This window comes from Temnothorax nylanderi, unplaced genomic scaffold (genome assembly GCF_030848795.1).
Source record: "Temnothorax nylanderi isolate EJ_2023f unplaced genomic scaffold, tnyl_v1.0 TNYL_tig0456_pilon, whole genome shotgun sequence".
NCBI lineage: Eukaryota > Metazoa > Arthropoda > Insecta > Hymenoptera > Formicidae > Temnothorax > Temnothorax nylanderi.
The window spans coordinates 17599-40354 of NW_027249518.1; the positions used below are offsets into that span (position 1 = coordinate 17599).

The following is a 22756-nucleotide window of genomic DNA, read 5'->3' on the forward strand; positions in this document are numbered from 1 at the left end:
GCACATTTTTTAATAAAATAACTAAAACATTATATCTTTTTAAAATTTGTTAGTAATAAAGTATCAATAAAGTATTTTAACGTACTTTTTACTTACCAAACGTATTTAAGATATAAAAACTGTAAATGATACATCTTTAGTGAATTGTGTGATTTAAGAATTAAAAAAAGGTATTAACTCATAAAAAAGAGGGCATAGTGCCACAACAGGGTGTTTATACCTTTTATTTAAAATAATACTTTCGGTCTGTTATCAGATCATCTTTATTGTAATAAGTTAAGATAATACATAAAGACTAGTAAACAAAGAGATACAAATATAAACCGCAATACATTGCATTAATCGTATTAGTTCTTATTGCAATATAATATTCTCATCGAACGCACATCCTATTTCTTCAAAGTATAAAGGTCGAGAAATAAACTGAAATAAATAACGGACACAATTAACAACATGTCACATAACATGCCACATGTCAATGAACTAATAACCTTAGTGAAAATTTTACAACATGACTCCCCGGGAACAAAAGATTATATATAATTATATATAAATATATATGATTATATATGAATTTTGTCTCTATATGATCATATATAATTATATATAATTATATATAATTATATATAATTATATATAATTATATATGAACATATATAATGATAATATATAATCATATAGGGTTATATATACTTCCATATGAATCTTATATGGATCCATATATGAGTGCATATATGATCTATTGTTCATATCTAGTTATATTTGGAATTATATATGTCCATATATAATCATATATAGACCCATATATAATTTCATATATAGAGACAAAATTCATATATAATCATATATAATCATATATATTTATATATAATTATATATAATTATATATAATCTTTTTTCCCGGGTCTCTATATAGAACACCATAATCATCTCATCACAAAACTTATATATGCACGTATTCAGAAAAAAATTTACACGTTTATTTCGATGACATGTTATTATTTGTGAATCCGTAATTTATTTCAGTATACTCCTCAATTTTTATACATTAAAGAAATAGGATGTACGTTCGATTCGAATTTTATACAGTGATAAGAACTAATGCGATTAATGAGTTTATTGTAATTTATATTTTTATATTTTTGTTTACCAGTCTTCGTGTTATCTTATCACATTAAAAATGATAACAGACCAAAACATTCGTTAAAATGTTATTTTAATTAAAAGTTACGGCAGTCGGCATGAACACGCTGTTGTGGATTTATTCTCTCTTTTTTTAGTGTTGATTTCTAATCAATTGAATTTTTAGACGTTAAAAGAAGACAGCAGAAAAAAACAAAGCTTGCTTAAACTGACTAATTATTTTGTCGGCCAATAATGATCACCGTAGTATTGCTATTACTTATCCTTATTCTACTGATATCTAATTATTATGTGCATTATCATGGAAAAAAGGGCCGACTTATCAATCTTATACCAGGACCATCAGGCTATCCAATTGTTGGAAATGCATTTCAATATCTTGCTTCACGAGGTAAGTTATAATTTCACATACAATATTTCCGTAAAGGCCGTAAATAAATATTCGCCTGTGCATACAAATTTTTAAATACAATATTTGCAAACATTTTTCTCTGAGATATATAATTATTGATATTATTGCACGTTGATTACTTTTAAGAATTATTTAAACTTATAAATATTTTTAAGCAATAACATTCATTTTCTGATTATTGAAGTTATTTGAGGAACAACAGAATATCTAGATAAATTAAATATAACTATAAAGTCAATCATACATATTTCAATCAATATTTATAATATTTCCGTGAATTTACATAATAAACATATACATACATTTTTTAGAAGAACAATGGAAGTTACTGTTTACCAAAACTGACGAGTTTTATCCCATTACAAAAATATGGTTAATCTTTTTTCCTGCAATATCCATCCGTCATCCAAATGATTTAGAGGTGAAATATGAAAAAAATTTTATTCTGTTTTATTTTAATTACTAGACATTACAGACGCGCGCGCTTCGCGCGCGCCATTTAGCTTTAACATTATGCTATTACTATTACACTATTAACCCTTGATACACACAACTGTCAAAATATACAATGACAGCTGCAAATAACTCGCACAACGCATCGAGATAACCAATCGGCATCGCGGAAAAGAGGCTTTAATTTTTCGATACAAACGAAATTCACTCAGTTAACACGCCTTTTTTAAAAGTGGACTAGACATTACAGACGCGCGCGCTTCGCGCGCGCCATTTAGCTTTAACATTATGCTATTACTATTACACTATTAACCCTTGATACACACAACTGTCAAAATATACAATGACAGCTGCAAATGAAGTAAGCGCATCGAGATAACCAATCGGCATCGCGGAAAAGAGGCTTCAATTTTTCGATACAAACGAAATTCACTCAGTTAACACGCCTTTTTTAAAAGTGGATAGATATATTGGCGATAAAATATTCACTTTTTTATGTTTCTTTATTTTGAAAAAATATGTTTATTCGTCAAAGGTCTGAAATAATTTAATAGCTTGGGAAAAAAAACCTTTATAATGTCTTATATGTTTATATAAGAAGCGGTCTTATATGCTCATATATGAATTTTGGCCGCATAAGCTCTTATATGGTCATATATGATTATATAAGATTATATAAGGACATATAAAAAATATCTCTTATAGTGTGTTATATGCTCATATAAGAAGCTATCTTATCATATATGAATTTTGGCCTGATAAGAGTTTATATGGTCATATATGATTATATAAGATTATATATAAAGACATATATATTTAAATAAGTTTTAGAAAATTGTTATATATTTTTAAATGTTATTTTTTAAGCGTGCCACTTTATTATAAGAGTGGATTCACGATATAACTTCACGATATAACTGATACAAAAATTGTGTCGCTCCGAGACAGCGTCGCGCGAGAATAGCGCAAGACAGTGTCGTGTCTTTTTGATGCCGTTCTTATAACACTGTTTGTCAAATTTTAAATACGAGAAACAGATCACATCGAATGCCATCTATCGGATACTTTGAGATGCAATATTCTGATCTGATCATATATAATCTTATATGACTATACCATTTCATATACGATTATATTATTTTCAGTTTAAATTATAAGGTTTGTTTGCAAAATAATACGATTAATATATTTATTTATAAGAACTATAATATATATTATATAACAGTTTTTTTCACAAATTATTACTGGTAATTTCACTGTTTACGAAAATATTTAATAAAAATTAATATGTTAATTAAAAAAATTAAGTATCTTATGCAAAATTAGAAAAAAAGAAAACTTAAAATAACATATAAGCAATAAGAAGTGCCGTTTTCGGTCGAAGCGGATCTTGATGCTTAATAATATTTCACAATATCAATTATTATTAAATACATGTTTCAGTTTTTTAAATTGGCACTGCGTGCCAATATGGACTTTGTCGGACTTAAAATGCAATTGTGTAAACTGAAACTAGAAATAATATATTTCATACTTGATACAGTTTCAAGTAAAATAATATACTAGAAGAATATTTATAACAGTCCCTTACGGAAAGAAACTACAGCCAGTAAATATTACACTTGTGTAGTTACTACAGGACCACCTGTAGTTATCACAGAAAGGAATACAATAATCTGTAGTTATTACACGCTGTAATTACTTAGTGCGTGAAATCCCTGTAATATGGAATACACGTCTAATCATGAAGGGTAAAATCCACTACACGTGTAATCCACTATATATGTAATATACTACACGTGTGGTAAGTGACTTGTGTAGTAGACTACACGTGTAATCCATTATATGTGTAATATACTACACGTGTGGTAAGTGACTTGTGTAGTAGACTACACATGTAATCTACAAAATGTGTAATACACTACTACACATGTGTATTAAACGTAATGCTACCAGTAATCCATAAAATTTGAAATAGCGAGTCTTATCATATATGGAGGGGTAAAAACCACAGTGGTGTAAGTCAAATTTTTAAAAATATTTTTTCGTGTGCATAGATGCAATTTATATATTGTACAGATTGCATCTATGCACACGAGAAAATATTTTTAAAAATTTGAGTTACACCACTGTGGTTTTTACCCCTCCACCTCCATATATAGTATACTTTTACTTCAATGCAGCTGTATATATATAAATTATTTTTATAAATATTGTTTGAAATTTATTAGATTTAATGTATCACTTTTTAACCACATTTTATTATTTTTTAATTTCATATTTTATAAGTAATTTTATAATGAGCCGGCACTGGTTTCTGACATTCACTCGACTTTAAGAAATATTATATCATATATCCAATTTAAAATTTTATTACTCTTTTTAAACTGAATTTATTTCTTAAGATGATTTTTGAAAAATTATATATTTGTGCTGGTTATGACATATGTAGACTATATATAACACTTACATCAAATTAAGAAGTAGTCTACCACGTAAGGCAGTTGGCTCACGATCCAGAGGTCCCGAGGTCCCGAGTTCGAATCCCACCAAGGTAAGTGTGTTTTTCAAATACAAGAAAATATTTATAATCATAGACTGCATCTTAAGAAACAAATTTAGTTATAAAAAAGTAATAAAACTAAGAAAAAAATAATTTTTTTTATGCCGGGTGAATATCGGAAATCAGTGTCCTCTAGTATTAAGAGGACTGCAATCTTGTAGTCCTGTAATCCTGTAATATTTTCCTGTAATCCGAGCGTATAGTACGAAAATATTACAGTATATTACAATACTTCAGTCTGTAATTTTGTGTAATACTTTTATGTAGTTCCTGTAATATAATTTTCTGTAATCCGCTGTAGTTTCTTTCCGTAAGGGGTTATACAAATTTATATGGATAGATCCATTATAGAGTATATATTCATATATATGATTATCTTTAACCTTATAAATATACTTTTACATGATCACACATGATAATATACTAGTATATAAAACTATATATGACTATATAAAGTTATACTTAAAGAGATTTAGCCATATAATATTGTTCAAGATTATATTTCCATTTCTTATATGACCATACATAATTATATATTTACTAATATAAACAAATAAGAGGTATTTTTTCCCTAGTATATAATCATATATGCTTATATATGGCCATATATAATTATATACTCTCATATATAGCCATATAATATTGTTTAAGATTATATTTTCCATTTCTTATATGATCATATATAATCATATGTCTACTAATATAAACTAATATAAACTAATATGGATAAATAAGAGGTTTTTTTTCCCAGGAGGGGTAAAGAGAGTACAGTTGTTGGCCACTCTACAATGATTAGCCACATCTTAAAAAATTAAAGATTATAAAGAAATACTATTAAAATGTTTTTAATTATAAATACAAAAATAATGTCATTATTATTTTTTATAATTAAAAACTAATTAAAAATAAAAATGTTTAATCATTTCTGAAGGATGAATGAAGAGATAATCATCTGTAATTTTAAATAGGGATGAACAGTACAGTTGTTGGCCACTCTTTGATGATTGGCCATATCTCAAAAAATTAAAGATTACAAAGAAATACTATTAAAATGTTTTTAATTATAAATACAAAAATAATGTCATTATTATTTTTTATAATTAAAAACATTTTAATAGTATTTCTTTGTAATCTTTAATTTTTTGAGATGTGGCCAATCATCAAAGAGTGGCCAACAACTGTACTGTTCACCCCTATTTAAAATTAAAGATGATTATCTCTTCATTCATCCCTCAGAAATGATTAAACATTTAAACTTTTGAAATCAATTAGTTGATTATTTAAATGGCGTCTCAATTAAATAACGTTTAACTTAATATCTTCTGTAATTTCAGACAATATTAAGCAGCACAAAACACATCGAAAAGAGTCTTCTTTATGATAATTTACAACCTTGGTTTGGTACTGGTCTTCTCACTAGTGGAGGTAACATACCGATATTAATATGTAAATAATGGTATAGGCTTTATTAAATTTTGCTTTGGCTTCTTATTAAATTTTGTTTTAAGTTTCAATTTTGTTGATAACAGAAAAATTCTATGTAATTAAATATAAATAGCATATATTCCATTACGCAAGAGAATTCAATCTTAAAAAAATTTTAGTTTATTTCTTCCAAATCGATTATCTTGAATTAGATTAATATTAATAGTAATTAGATTTACATATATGTACACATCTCATATCAATTATGAAAAAAATAATTGTATTATTAAATATGAAAAAATAAATTATTAAATGATATAATCACATTAAATATAAATATTATAAAAAAAGATAATAAGCGCATTACGAAGAATTTCTTTCTTATACGTTTTATTACACGATGTGTTGTCGTAAAAATTTAAACGCATATCGCAAAAAGAATACATTTGTAACATTCAATGGTTATTAAAAATCAATAAATTTCAAATTAAATAAAAAATATATATGTGTCTCACTGCACATCGTTATCACACAATTATGCAATATGTTATTTATGTTTCAGGCGCCAAGTGGCATTCACGACGAAAGATATTAACCCCCACATTTCATTTTAATATATTGCAGCATTTTATTCAGATTTTGATCGAGGAAGGTGAAAACATGACCAAATCTTTGAAAAATGCAGAAGGCACAGTTGTGAAAGATTTAGTACCATTTTTTAGTGAACATACGCTGAATGCAATATGTGGTATGATGTGTTCATAACTGTACATTTTGACTGTAAATTTTATTCCTATTGATAAATAAAATTTAGACCAAAATCAAATTTTTTAAATTGTAAGTATCAAAATTACAACATATAAATATTGATTCGTATATAATTTTTACAGCCACAGATACCTTTGAAATATATATGATAATACATTATCACGATATTTTTACAAATGCGTTTGCAGAAACTGCCATGGGCACTTCTCTACGAGGCCTTGGTGATTTCCAGCAGCAGTATCGAGAAGCCGTTCATCGGATGGGCGAACTTCTTGTTTATAGGTATAATAATTTATGCTTTATTGGATGTAATAAATTACTGTATATTATACATATTTTGTCTTAATTAAAATATGAATTTTTATTGTATTATAATTATATAAAGAGGTAAATAATAATACAATACTTAATGTAAAGCATCACTTTCGTTAATTAGAAAAATTTATAAATTACACCGTTGGAAAATTTGTGTTAAAATATAACATAAATCACACGTCCCAAACGGTCAACTCAAATTTTTGTGTTAATTTAACATAATATAGATGTATTAAATGGTAGCAGTTCAATCATATTTCTTTCTCTAAAACGATTTGTGACCTAATTCTACTGGGATTGTAAAGGTCTATAGTTGTACTTTAAGGGGATTAATGCATATTTTCAATTATTTCCAAAAAGTATAATTATTTTGAATGGTGAATGTAGGTAATCTTTGGCTCTTAGTAACTTTTTATGGTAATGAATAAAATAAATTATTTGCGTGATTTGACATTACATATTAAATATTTTAAGTAAAAAATTGATAATTAATAAATTTCTAATGATATTAGCATTCTAATGACAAATAGCAAGAATTGAAATTTACGTTATTGTACATTATTAGGTAACTTTGAGATTATAAAATCAATGAAAAAAATGTTTATTTGATTTTTCAATTTCATTTTATTACAAAATCCTATTTAATTATTTTTTCAAAATTGGTATATATCACGGATTTACTAACGTTAACGGTACACTGGGTTAGTGTAACCCGGAGACTAACTTTCGATGTTTCTTACTCGGCAGTTTTTAATGCACTGGTTCGATTATGAGTGCAGCATAGTAGGGGGCTCTTCAAAGTTTCCCCCCCCCCCTGTGGTCCCGACCCCCCTTCCCGTACAGTATAGAAGTGCCGCAACTTTTAAAATCGCTATGGGTTACGCTAACCCAGTGTACCGTTCTAGGGTTAACATATTTTTTAAATTATTTTATTAACTTTACATATTTAATTTGTAAATTAACACAGCAGGCAAATGTTAAATCTTGCAAATGTGTTGATTATTTCAAACAAAAATTTTAACAAGGACCTTTCTTAACGAAACTACAAAAATTTTCCAACAGTGTACACGTCTGTTAAATTATCTATTTAAGGTAGTTCTCCGGTCCTTATACTAGAGAAAATCGATTTTCTCTAGATTTTCTTGAAACTGTGAATATACGTTAATTTAGGTGTGCTTTATGCGTGGTATAAATTTCAGTACCTCTTCCGGTATAAAAAATAAAGATACTGAGCCTCAAAGTTTCAATTTTTACCAAAAAAATTTTAAATTTAATTTTTTTTTAATTTAGGCATTTTTTCCTTATAGAACTCGACGAGAGGAGCAACTTTGGTCCTCTTGGCCAACCTCGTATCTCTTATCGTTTGGCCTGGAAAACCTTTTCATTAGTAAAAGTTGAAACTTTGAGACTCAGTATCTTTATTTTTTATACCGGAAGAGGTACTGAAATTTATACCACGCATAAAGCACACCTAAATTAACGTATATTCACAGTTTCAAGAAAATCTAGAGAAAATCGATTTTCTCTAGTATAAGGACCGGAGAACTACCTTAAAAATAAGTAGAAATAAACTTAAGAATAAATAGTTAAAAAAAGGTATAACGTTTATATACTATATAAGATTTTGCATATTTCTATAGCATAATTTTATTAGTGTTTAAATTTACTCTCTTTTTATATAGTTACTAAAATAATAGTAATTGTAAGAGTATACTATATATAAAAAACTTAAAAAAATGTTTTCTAAATTTACATTAATATCTTTTTAAAGTAACATGCCTAACATTTATTAATTATTTAGAGTAATGAGGCAATGGCTGCACATCGATTGGATATTCTCGTTGACGTCTAAAGGTCGAGAGCAAAAGAAGATGCTGAAGATATTACATGGATTTACTAAACGAGTACGCAAAAATGCTTCTTAAATATTTAGACATTACCTATTTAGAAATATTACAACACTAAAAAATTACAACATAATTGTCGTGTAAAAAAATTATAATTTATAAATATTAACAACACATTACTAATGTATTTATGGAAGAATCATTAATGTTGTATTTACATAGATAATTGCTGAAAGAAAACTTTATCATGATCGCACTAATGGTCAATACTTGAAAAGCTTTTATAACAACACGTCGGCAAACAGAGATGACGCAGAACTGGTAGGAAGTACGTAATGTAATCGGTAGCTATTTTTTAAATCTGGTTGGTGTTTAATATCATAAATTATATTTTACAACTCATGAATATTATACTTATAGTTTAAACATAGTCAAATTAATAAAAACGTCACAGAAGAATTTTGCTGTTAATTTGATACAGATATGTTTACATATTTCGATTTAGTACGAAGAAAACGACTTGCAATGTTGGATCTTCTAATAGCAGCATCTCGTGATGGCCTTATGACTGATTCGGATATTAGGGAGGAAGTTGATACTTTTATGTTTGAGGTATATCATTTCTTTTGTATAACCTTGCTTATTCATTATTTATCGATACATAATACATTGATGTATACGATTATAGGGTCATGATACTACAGCAATGGGTCTGTGCTTCATTTTGGCACTATTAGCTGAGCATAACGACATTCAGGTATCTATCGTCAAATGTAAATCGCTATTCCAAATAGACAAAGAAATTAATTGATTCCAAAAGTTATTTATTAATTCTTCACCTGTATACGTGAGTCTACGGTGTCCGATCCAAAATTATATCTGCTCATAACTATAAAACTTGCGAGCCTTCCAGAAAATATTAAACAAACTATGTTTATCAAAACGATTATAAAATCGTCAAAATTACAATGTAGACAGATGTTTCATAAATTTTTTCAAATTTTTTCAAATAATTTAACCCTTAAATGCCACCCGGGGTCCAGTGGACCCCAGACCCTTTACAATGATATATTTTCAAATGTTCCCGCCAAAAATGGAGCTCATATTTATTTATTTATTATTTTTTATTTTTTTGATTTTGGAGCCAATATTTTAACTGTTGGCGATCTTAATTTTTTATACTATGTTGAAATTGAAATTTTAACAATATAAGCATTTTATTCTTTTTTCTAAGCCTTGAACAACATTGAAAATAATTTTCATAACTAAATATCAAAAAATCAATAAGTAAGGAGACATTTTTCATGCTGGGGGCTTTTAGACCCGATGTGTCATTTACGAGATTCTTGAGAGGTGTGGCATTTAAGGGTTAAGGTAGAGAAAAATAGCGTCAAATGTGATAGACCCACGTATACACTCTGAGGGTGCAAAAGAAAAACGTATACAAACGGAGGATTAAATACGAATAAATATCTAATTTTTTAAATGTTTTTTTAAGTGTGTTATGTGTAATGTACACAATTTTCTTTTTTGTAGGTATTAATAGATATATAGAAAATATGCGTGCGCGCAAATGTGTGTATACGCATACACTTAAACCTAAAACACCACACTGGGTGTATATAGCACACCCATGTTTTAAAAATGCTGGCTGTTTCTACAATATAGTGATAGTTAGGAAATCGAAGTGATAAGGTAAATAAACTTTTGTTCTCTTTCTACCAATCCCCATGCTGTGCAGCCTCATCTGCCGTTTAATAGACGTATGGCTATACACCCATTAGGTAGATGTGCTAAACCTAGTGTGGTGTTCTAGGGTTAAGCGTACGCACATATTTCAAATATTCATTTACATTTTAAGTGCAATTTATATACACATATTTCAAACGAATCAAAACATTTGTGAAATAAATATTCCAGTGATATATTTGTTTCTATGTAAAAACTTCACAATAACAAGAGACGCCTTTTAATTAACAATGATAATACAGGATCGTGTCAGGAACGAAGTCGATACTGCCTTGCAAGAGAATGAGCAGAAGTTTACTATGAACTTATTGCAAGACCTACCATATTTGGACAGATGTATAAAGGAAGCATTGCGCTTATATCCCAGCGTGTTTTTCATATCACGAATTCCTGCGGAAGACGTAAAATTACGTATGCATCTAACCAATTCTTTCTTGTATAAATTTTTAAATATATTACGCAACATGTCATCAAATACGCATAAAAGGCAATATACATGTATATTTCAAAGATGTAAAAATTTGTATATTTTTACTGATAAGTTTATTTCTATAATATTTCAAAATTTTATATACAAAGCTCCATCTAATACAACGTACAATATTTTCAGAAAATAATGTTAAGCAAGTAATGCTTAATAAAATTTAAATAATAATTACATTATATTTTTTATCTTGCAAACTATAGGCAACTATTCCTCTGTTGCATTAGCTACACTAAAAAAAATTCTTGATAAATTCGTGAGATGCATTTAGTAATAAGTTTTTTTTTAATTTTTGATTATTATTGCCAATTTTAATAATAATAACAAAACATTTTGTAATGATTATAAACAATCTAAAAACTCAAACTTTGCGTTTAGTACTTATTACCAAACAGTTCGATAATAATTAGTACTAAATTGTCTTAAAAGCCTTATCTGATTGGTTTGCTGAAACTTACTCAATTATTTAGTAAGCAATTTGGTTACATTTATCATTACTTGGTAATAATTATCAAACTTTGCCAATATTAACCAAATCATATCAGGTTTTGCTAGAATTATTTGTTAACATTAACCAAATTATTTCGTCGCACAATCACCTATACGTTTAGTTGAAACTACTTCACCAAGGTTCTTGGTAACATTAGCCAAGCCTGGATAATTAGACATCTTTTCAATGTATATATTCAATTTTAAAATTTGAATACAGCTTGAATTATTATTTCTAAATCTTAATTATTGTACGATATGCTTTTTAGAGTCATATTTGGTACCTGCTGGAACATTCTTGCATCTTAACATTTACGGAGTCCACAGAGATCCTAATTTTTGGTCAAATCCAGAAGTATTTGATCCTGATAGATTCTTGCCTGAGAAGATCCGACATCGTCATCCTTATTCGTATTTACCATTCAGTGCTGGTCCACGTAACTGCATCGGTAAACTGTATTTTTTATATCCTGATATGTATAATACCATGTTATATTAACAGATTACGATATGTACCAAATTGTAGGTCAACGATTTGCTATGCTGGAAATGAAGGCAATGATAGCTCCTCTGGTACACAATTTCTACTTGGAGCCTATTGATTATTTAAAGAATCTTCGGATGCAGCTTGATTTGGTACTTCGCCCTGCTCAGCCACTTCGTGTAAAATTTATCCCTGTCTGTAAAACGAAAACAAGCCCTTGAAACAAATATCGACTTAATAAAGATCATAAAAGGCTAAGGAAAGGTTTTATTTGCTTACACAATAATTGTTAAGTTAATAGCTCCGTAATAGTAACACTTTGCACACGTGTCATTATCGGTCACAAAATAAAAATATAAATAAAATGTAATGTATAAAATATATTAAATAAATAATTATTTTACTATATAGTCAATAAAGTATTACAGTATTTTATTGCAGTATTTTGTTGTACATGATATTTTATTACACAATAAAACTGCATTGCAGCGCAAACGAACAATTATTTTTATAAATAATAAATAATAAATAATAAGTTATGAAATACTCTCCTTGCATTCCCTGTCACATCTGGCTATTTCACTGGCCTCCTTTTTCTTTTTCTTTTTTTCTCATTGCTATTCTCTTATAGCACTTAGATTTGTTCGGTAAAATAAAATTACTAAGATACACAGATCACGTGGCTTCGTCGTACTTTGTACGATATTAAATACGACGCGTATTTAATAATGTCGCAACAGCAGAGAAATAGAAGCCAGACCTCTGCGATGTTTCACAAATAAAAGTTCAATAAAATGAAGTATCAGTACATGAGCGTGGAATCTGTACCACGCAAAAGATATTGCAGTAAATAATAAATAGACGATTCTTCTTTGAGAATAGGTCATTAGTAACTATAATAATTTATTTATTATAAAGAGAAAACTCTTAAAAAGTGTTGAACAGTTTATGTAACAAATATGGTGGAAATAGAGAATGACCCTTAACCAATTTTGTGGCCTTCTAAATTCGAATCGAATTGTATGCCAAACAATGCTATACATGATGGGACATTAATCTCAGCAAATTTTAAGTTGAGGATAATTTTAGAGATACGGGGAGTCAAAGTGGCCAAATTCCCAATATTGTCCAAGCACAAAGGACACAAAAAAAAGTTAAAACTTCTTTGATAATAGTGGTAATTTGATTAGAATTAGTCAGAATAGTTCTCTGACCACCGTACTAAAAATCCGACCCTTCCACCCCTGTTGCTTAATTTTTAAAGGGGCCCCCAAAAAATCTGTCCTCCAAAAAAGTTTTTGCTCTCGAAAACTGATGCAGTTACGAAAAAATGTTTCAAATGGAAGGTGTTTATCTTGGAATTCGATCTACACAAATAGGTCTCTTTTATTTTTTTCGTAGGGCTAATCCTTTGGCTCGAAAACTCTCTCACTCGCTCACTCTCTCAATGCATCTTTCTTTTAATTTAAAGTATAAGAACTGACGCTGAGTCTGGTCTTACTAAGCTCTTACCGTCTATCACTTGCAATATGCCAACAATAACTTTTCAAACTCTTAAGCTGGGTATACACTTAGCGAACAAACACCGAACGAACAGTGAATGCAAACGTTTGTTGTCAATTATTCAACACATATAATGAAAAATCTGAAATTGCTACATGCAGCAAACACCGAATCTGGTCGAATTCTGGTATTTGGTGCAAACGAAAAAAAGAACAAGCAACCAAGAAACACAAATGCGAATGTCCGAACGTTCACGTTTGCTGTTCGTTCTCTAAGTGTATATCCAGCTTTAAACGTATTATTAATCCATATGCATTTTTAATCTTTAACTTCCCATTAAACAGGGAATCCATTAAACGAGGTATACGCGAAATGAAGGCCGGGCCGGAATCGAATCACGGACCTTTGAGTTAATAAAATTACTCGCGCAACCACGGAGCCACGCATCATCCCCCTCTCAATATGCATCTGCGAGGCTTGATCGTTAGCGCACTCTCTCAGAAATTGCAACCGTACAAGAAAATCGAAACATATTAAAAATCTGAACATACTAAAAATTCTCCTGCTCGCATAAATATACACGGTAGTGTCTCGCGCTGCGCGTGTACTTGACGCGAGACACTACCGTGCCTCTTGATATTTCCATGTATGAGCGTCTAGACTCTAGACTCTATATAGACTCAAGAGCATTCTCGGCGGTTGGAGAGGTGACGATGCAGTCACAACAATACAATATTTATACAATTTATACAATATTAAAACAATTCTTTTTTTTTATTATAAAGTGTATTATATTACTGTTTGTGCTGGTACATTGATGCAGCACTAAGAGAAGGAATCGAAAAAAGTTGAAGAAGTTTTCAGATCGTTAAATATTTAATAGATACGGCACATTTATTATTCCATATTAATCTCTTTATTCATTTTAATATCAATGATGCAAATCATATGCGACATTTGTAATGTTCTAACCATTTCGATAACCTTTGTATTGGTGATATTATTTAATTGCTTGTATAAGCAATTTTTTAAAGAATTATCATCATCATCCTCTTATAAAAGCGGTATGAAACCGTGAAGTTGACTGAATCGGGTTTGCAATTGTTGCCGTGTTATTGCGAACGTGATTGGTCGTCTCGATTCAGTCGATTGATCGAGTGTACAAATGTTTTTTGCATAGATAATAACAAATAAAGAACATCACAAGGCGCGCGCGAAGCGCGCGCTATAATCTAGTCATATCTAAAAAAGTCATGTAAAGTCGATACTCGAATCTATCAAACTTTATTGTTGTCGCTTTTCCGCGATGCCGATTGATTCTCTCGCTGCGCTTACTTCATGAGCAGTTGTTATCGTATTTTAACAGTTGTTTGTATCAAGGAGTTAGTGATGTATAGTAATAGTATAATGTTAAAGCTAAATAGCGCGCGCGAAGGCGCGTCTGTGTTGTCGATTCTTATAAAAAGCTTATTAATAATGAATTTTATATGTTATTGTCTAAGACTGTTCAAGTCACTCAAATGATCAAACAGAACATCATAAAAGCGAACGAATAGTCAATAGATCAGTACCAGAACTGATCAGTTACTCGCAAGCGTTTAATATAAGAACTTCGGTTTATCGTGACACAGTTTATAGTAACGAAAACATTTGTAATAATGTAATATCTCTAAAATGTTTAGAAATTAAATAAATTTTTACTAAATTTACATGTTTGTTATGCACATGCACATTTTTTAATAAAATAAATAATACATTATCTCTTTAAAATTGTTAGTGTCTATAAAGTATTAATAGAGTATTTTAGCGTACTTTTTACTTACCAAACGTATTTAAAATATAAAGACTTTAAATGATACATATTTAGTGATTTGTGTAATTTAAGAATTAAAAGAAGTTATCAACATATAAAAAAGAGGGCGTAGTGCCCAACAGAGTATTCGTAACCTTTATGTAAAATAATACTTTAACAAACGTTTTGCTCTGTTATCAGATCATATTTAGTGTAATAAGTTAAGATAATACATAAAGACTAGTAAACAAAGGGATAAAAATAAAAACCGCAATACATTGCATTAATCGCATTAGTTCCTATCGTTATATAAAATTCAAATCGAACGCACATCCTATTTCTTCAAAGAATAAGAGTCGAGAAATAAACTGAAATAAATAACGATTCACAAATAACAACATGTCACAACAAATAACAACATGTCACATGTCAATGAACTAATAACATTAGTGAAAATTTTACAACCTGACTCTCTACGTAGAACACCATGATCATCTCATCACAATACTTATGTACGTATTCAGAAAACATTTTTCTTACACGTTTATTTCGATGAAATGTTATTAAGTATTTGTAAATCTATAATTTATTTTAGTATACTCTTCGATTTTTATACATTGAAGAAATACAAAGTGCGTTTAATTCAAATTTTATACAGCACAGTGATAAGAACTAATGCGATTAATAAGTTTATTGTGATTTATATTTTTGTATTTTTGTTCACCGGTCTTTATGATAAATCTTAACTTATCACATTAAAGATGGTCTGACAATAGACCAAAACATTTGTTAAAATATTATTTCAATTAAAAGTTACGGCACAAAAACACCCTGTTGTAACTCCATGCCCTTCTTTTTATGTGTTGATATCTAATCAATTCAGTTTTTAGACATTAAAAGAAGATAGCAGAAGACACTTGCTTAAACTGGCTAATTAGTTCGTCAAGCAACAATGATCACTATTATATTGCTATTACTTATCCTTATTCTGCTGATATCTAATTATTATGTGCATTATCATGGAAAAAAAAAGCGACTTATCAATCTTATACCAGGACCATCAGGTTATCCGATTGTTGGAAATGCATTTCAATATCTTGGTTCACGAAGTAAGTTATAATTTTATACAATATATTCCGGTAAATAAGTATTCGCCAGTGCATACAAATTTTCTAATATAATATTTACAAACATTTTTCTCTGAGATATATAATTATCAATATTTTATTGCATGTTAATTGCTTTTAAGAATTATTTAAGCTTATAAATATTTTTAAGCAGTAGCATTCATGTATTTTGATTATTAGAGTTATTTGAAAAACAATAAAATATCTAGATACATACCCACATAGCACATAATATTGCAGAAATATTGCAGTAATATTGCAATATAGTGGAAATATTACGTATTACAATGAAATATTTCAGAAATATTACTGATATATTACACGTTTTTAAATAATATTGAAATATTACAGTAATATTGCTGCAATATATTGTTGAAATATAATAAAAATATTATTTAAAAAATATTATTTTACTAAAATTTTATTAAAATATTATTAAAGTTAATATATATATATACATATGCATGTTATTCTTGGTAAGATACAATAGTATGTAATATTGGCAAAATAATAAATTTATCTTTGGTCGGAATTTTATAAGCTTTTGCTTTTATATTTTGACACAACCATGATTCTATACATCTATTTTGTTTGGCTATGACTATTCCAAAATGTTGTGATTCGCATGGTGTAGTGAACAAATTTGTATCAGGTATCAGTTTTTTTCCTATAATATACAGATTATTATTTTGACTTTTAGCAATATTGTGGACGCAGATAATAGTATTGTCCTTCAATAAAACGCAGTTATTTTTGTTATCGTCACAATTTAAATATAATGAATCTATATGCAATATTTTATATTGTTCTTCATAATCTCGTTCATGATCCAATGGACCATCTTTGTGGTCTTTCTGTAGAAATTTTTTATTATGTATTTCGGAACGGCTAATACAAAAATTTAATTCATTTAATCTTTTAGCAATTTGTTGAAGTGGTTTATCTCCTTTTCGGACCAGTTTCTTTAAACCACAAATATAACTTTCAAATTGGAATGCGCTAAAACCATCTAGAGCACCAAATTGTTTTACATCAGATGTTAAATGTAGCAAATTGTGGACATTATGAGAAAAATGGAAATTATTAAAATGGTTTAATTCCTAGCAATATTATACAAATATTACGCAAATATTATAGTAATATTACTGATATATTGCAGTAATATTACGTAATATTACTGAAATGAATATCAGTAATATTACTGATATTCATTTGCGCGGACATTTTAATATTACTGAGATATTGCAGTAATATTACTGCAATATTTCTGCTATATTTCATTGTAATATTGCAATGGAAAAATAATATTGCTGCAATATTACTGAAATATTATGTGCTATGTGGGTACATTAAATATAACAAAGAGTCAATCATATATATTTTGATCAATATTTGTAATATGTCCGTAAATTTACAAATCTAGTTTACATAATAAACATCTATACATACATTTTTTAGAAGAACAATGGAAGTTTCTAATTAGCTTAACTGACGAGTTTTATCCCATTGGAAAAGTTTGGGGATTCTTCTTTCCCATAATATCCATCCGTCATCCGAATGATTTAGAGGTAAAATATGAAAGAAATATTCTTCTGCTTTTTTTATTATTGATATATTGACGATAAGGTGTTTATTTTTTTGTTTTTTTATTTTGAAAAAATATGTTTGTTCGTCAAAAGTCTGAAATAATTGTATATTTAAAATTAAAGATGATTATTATCTCTTATTCATTCATCTCTCAGAGATAATTAAATATTTAAAATACTTTTGAAATCAATTAATTGATTATTTAAATGGCATCTAAATTAAATAACATTTAACTTAATATTTTCTGTGATTTTAGACAATATTAAGCAGCACAAAACATATCGAAAAGAGTCTTCTTTATGATGTTTTACATCCGTGGTTCAGTAATGGTCTTCTCACTAGTGGAGGTAACATCACGATATTAATGTAAATAATGGTACATGTTTTATTAAGTTTTCCTTTGGCTTCTTATTAAATTTTGTTTCAAGTTTCAATTTTGTTGATAACAGAAGAAATCTATGTAACGTAAACAGCATATATTATATCACACAGTAATTAAATTTACGTATATGTTTACAATATCTCATATCAATCATGAAAAAATAATTGTAAGTATTATTAAATATAAAAAAATAAATTAATAATTGATATAATCACATTGAATATAAATATTATAAAAATAATAATAAGGGTATAAACAAGAATTTCTTTCTTGTACGTTATATTACACAATGTGCTGTCGTAAAAGTTTAAACGCATATCACAGAAAGAATATATTTGTAATATTCAATGGTTATTAAAAATCGAAAAAATTTCAAATTAAATAAAAAAATATATGTGTCACTGCACATTGTTATCACACAATTATGCAATATGTTATTTATGTTTCAGGCGCCAAGTGGCATTCACGACGAAAGATATTAACCCCCACATTTCATTTTAATATATTACAGCAGTTTATTCAGATTTTGATCGAGGAAGGTGAAAACATGACCAAATCTTTGAAAAATGCAGGAAGCACAGTTGTGAAAGATTTAGTACCATTTTTTAGTGAACATACGCTGAATGCAATATGTGGTATATGTTGTGTTCATAACTGTACATTTTAACTGTAAATTTTATTCCTATTAATAAGTAAAATTAGACCAAAATCAAATTTTTTAAATTGTAAATATCACACCATAGATACTGATTCATTGACAGCCACAGATACTTTTGAAATATATATGATAATATTCTCATGATACTTTTACAAATACGTTTGCAGAAACTGCCATGGGCACTTCTCTACGAGGCCTTGGTGATTTCCAGCAGCAGTATCGAGAAGCCGTTCATCGGATGGGCGAACTTCTTATTTATAGGTATAATAATTCATGTTTTATTAGATGTAATAAATAACTGTATATTTTATATGCTATCTTAATTAAAATATAAATTTGTAATGTCTAATTATATAAAGAGGTAAATAATAATGCAATACTTAATGTAAAGCATCACTTTCGTTAATTAGAAATGTATGAATTACGTGTATGTTAAATTATCTATTTAAAAATAAATAGAAGTAAATTTAAGAATAAATAGTTAAAAAAAGATGTAATGTTTTATACTATATATAAGATTTTGCATATGTCTCTAGCATAATTTTATTAGTGTTTAAATGTATTCTCTTTTTATATAGTTATACTGTAATAAAACTAATTGTAAAAATATACAAAAAGCTTAAAGAAATGTTTTCCAAATTTACATTATTATGTTCTTAAAGTAACATGCCTAACATTTATTAATTATTTAAACTATTTAGGGCATTTAGGCAATGGTTGCGCAGCGATTGGATATTCTCGTTGACGTCAAAAGGTAGAGAGCAAAAGAAGATGCTGAAGATATTACATGGCTTTACTAAACGAGTACGCAAAAATGCTACTTAATATTATATTTAGACATTATTTATTTAGAATTATTACAACACAAAGAAATTACAACATAATTATAGTGTAGAAAAATTATAATTTGTAAATGTTAACAACACATTATTAACGTATTTATAGAAGAACCATTATAATGTTAATGTATTTTATACATAGATAATTGCTGAAAGAAAAGTTTATCATGATCGCACTAATGGTCAATACTTAAAAAATTTTGATAATGACACGTCGGCAAAGAGAGATGACGCAGAACCGGTAAGAGGTACGTAATTTAATCAGTTATAGCTATTCTTTAAATCTGGTTGGTGTTTAATTTCATTAATTATATTTTACAACTTATGAATATTATACTTATAGTTTAAATTCTTAACGTAGTCAAGTTTATGTAATAAAAACGTCACAAAAGAATTGAGCTGTTAATTTAATACAGACATGTTTACATATTTCGATTTAGTACGAAGAAAACGGCTTGCAATGTTGGATCTTCTAATAGCGGCATCTCGTGACGGTCTTATGACTGATTCAGATATTAGAGAGGAAGTTGACACTTTTATGTTTGAGGTATATAATTTCTTTTGTAACCTTTCTTATTCATTATTTGATTTATCGATACATGATACATTGATGTATACGATTCCCAGTGAGAAATATCTCATCAAAACGATATCAAATTGACGTCAAATAGATGAAATTTTCATCTATTTGACGTCAATTTGATATCGTTTTGATGAGGTATTTCTCACTGGGTTATAGGGTCATGATACTACAGCGATGGGTCTGTGCTTCATTTCGGCACTATTAGCTGAGCATAAGGACATTCAGGTATCTGTCGTCAAATGTAAATTGCTACTACAAGACAAAGAAATTAATTAATTCCAAAAGTTATTTATTAACCTTCCGTCTGTTACGTGAGTCTATACGGCGTCCGAGCTAAAATGATATTTGCTTATAACTATAAAACTTGCAAGCTTTCCAGAAAATATTAAATTAACGATGTTTATCGAAATGATTATAAAATCTTCAACTACAGTGTAGACAGAGATTTCTTGAATTTTTTCAGATTTTTTAAAATACTTTAGAGAAAAATAGCGTCCAACGTGATAGACCCACGTATACACTCCGAGGGTGCAAAGAAAACATATACAGACGGACGATTAAATATGATTCAATATCTAACTTTTTAAATGTTTTTTAAGTGTGTATATGTGTATATGTACACAATTTGCTTTTTTGAATTAATAGATGTATAGAAAATATTCGCACGCAAACGCTTAAGCGTACGCACATATTTCAAATATTCTTTTATATCTTAAGTGCAATTTATACACACATATTTCAAATAAATTAATCAAAACATTTGTAAAATAAATATTTCCTAGATATATTTGTTTCCACGTATAAACATTACAATAACAAGAGAAGCCTTTTAATTAACAATGATGATACAGGATCGTGTCAGGAACGAAGTCAATACTGCCTTGCAAAAGAATGAGCAGAAGTTTACTATGAAATTATTGCAAGACCTACCATATTTGGACAGATGTATAAAGGAAGCATTGCGCTTATATCCCAGCGTATTTGCAATATCACGAATTGCTGGGGAAGACGTAAAATTACGTATGCATCTAATCAATTTTTTTCTTGTATAAATTTTTAAATAATTACGCAACATTTCATTAAATACGCATAAAAGGCAACATTCCCGTATATTTCAAAGATTTAAAAATTTGTATATTTCTATTGATTTTATTTCTATAATATTTCAAAATTTTATATACAAAGCTTCATCTAATACAACGTATAATATTTTCAGAAAATAATGTTAAGCAAGTAATGCTCAGTAAAATTTGAATAATAATTACATTATATTTTTTATCTTGCAAATTATAGGCAACTATTAACTATTCCTACGTTGTATTATATGTGATTTAATTTTAAAATTTTAATACAGCTTAAATTTTTTTTTTAAGTCTTAATTGTTGTACGATATGCTTTTTAGAGTCATATTTGGTACCTGCTGGAACATCCTTGCATCTTAACATTTACGGAGTCCACAGAGATCCCAATTTTTGGTCAAATCCAGAAGTATTTGAGCCTGATAGATTCTTGCCTGAGAAGATCCGACATCGTCATCCTTATTCGTATTTACCATTCAGTGCAGGACCACGTAACTGCATCGGTAAGCTGTATTTTTTATATCCTGATGTGTAATACCATGTTATATTAACAGATTACGATATGTACCAAATTATAGGTCAACGATTTGCTATTCTGGAAATGAAGGCAATGATAGCTCCTCTGGTACACAATTTTTACTTGAAGCCCATTGATTATTTAAAGAACCTTCGGCCAAAGCTTGATTTGGTAATTCGCGTTGATCAACTTCGTGTAAAATTCATCCCTATCGGTAAAATGAATTTACGCCTTTGAAGCAAATACCGAGTTAATGAACATCGTAGAATGGTCATCGCAAAGAAAGGTTTTATTTGCTTACAAAACGATTGTCAATTGCATCATAATAGTAACACTTTGCACACGTGTCGTTATCGGTCACAACATTGAAATATAAATGAAATGTAACAAATATATAAAATATATATTAAATAAACAATTATTTTACTATATAGTCAATAATAATATACATATATACAAAATGTTTCTATAATTTTACTATTTTATATGTGCAATACATATATAGTCGTGTGTTTGCAGTGTATTTGTGTATAATATGGTCAATGTAACTTGTATCT

At 28.4% G+C, this 22756-nt stretch overlaps 1 protein-coding gene and 1 pseudogene across 6 annotated transcripts; both read left to right on the forward strand.

The window, feature by feature from the left end:
* Positions 1-29: 29 nt before the first annotated feature.
* Positions 30-12575, forward strand: LOC139782961 (cytochrome P450 4C1-like; annotated as a pseudogene).
* A 2579-nt stretch (positions 12576-15154) lies between these two features.
* Positions 15155-22628, forward strand: LOC139782965 (cytochrome P450 4C1-like). Of its 6 annotated transcripts, none has more exons than XM_071722061.1 (13): positions 15155-15295; positions 16318-16536; positions 18013-18122; positions 18398-18488; positions 18973-19158; positions 19349-19442; positions 19883-19985; positions 20163-20268; positions 20461-20567; positions 20760-20828; positions 21455-21623; positions 22006-22185; positions 22261-22628. In XM_071722061.1, the coding sequence occupies exons 2-13, from the start codon at positions 16380-16382 to the stop codon at positions 22434-22436; spliced, it is 1548 nt and encodes a 515-aa protein (XP_071578162.1). In that variant the 5' UTR covers positions 15155-15295; positions 16318-16379; the 3' UTR covers positions 22437-22628. The 6 variants fall into 6 exon arrangements, with proteins under 6 accessions (XP_071578162.1, XP_071578166.1, XP_071578165.1 ...); XM_071722065.1 differs by having other exon boundaries at positions 18973-19062; XM_071722062.1 differs by having other exon boundaries at positions 15186-15272.
* Positions 22629-22756: the final 128 nt, after the last annotated feature.

Coding starts and splice junctions, on each gene's coding strand:
- LOC139782965 (XM_071722061.1), top strand. CDS start 16,380: ATGATCACTATTATATTGCTATTACTTATCCTTATTCTGCTGATATCT. Junction 16,537..18,012: donor TCAATATCTTGGTTCACGAA/GTAAGTTATAAT, acceptor TACATTTTTTAG/AAGAACAATGGAAGTTTCTA. Junction 21,624..22,005: donor TGGGGAAGACGTAAAATTAC/GTATGCATCTAA, acceptor TATGCTTTTTAG/AGTCATATTTGGTACCTGCT.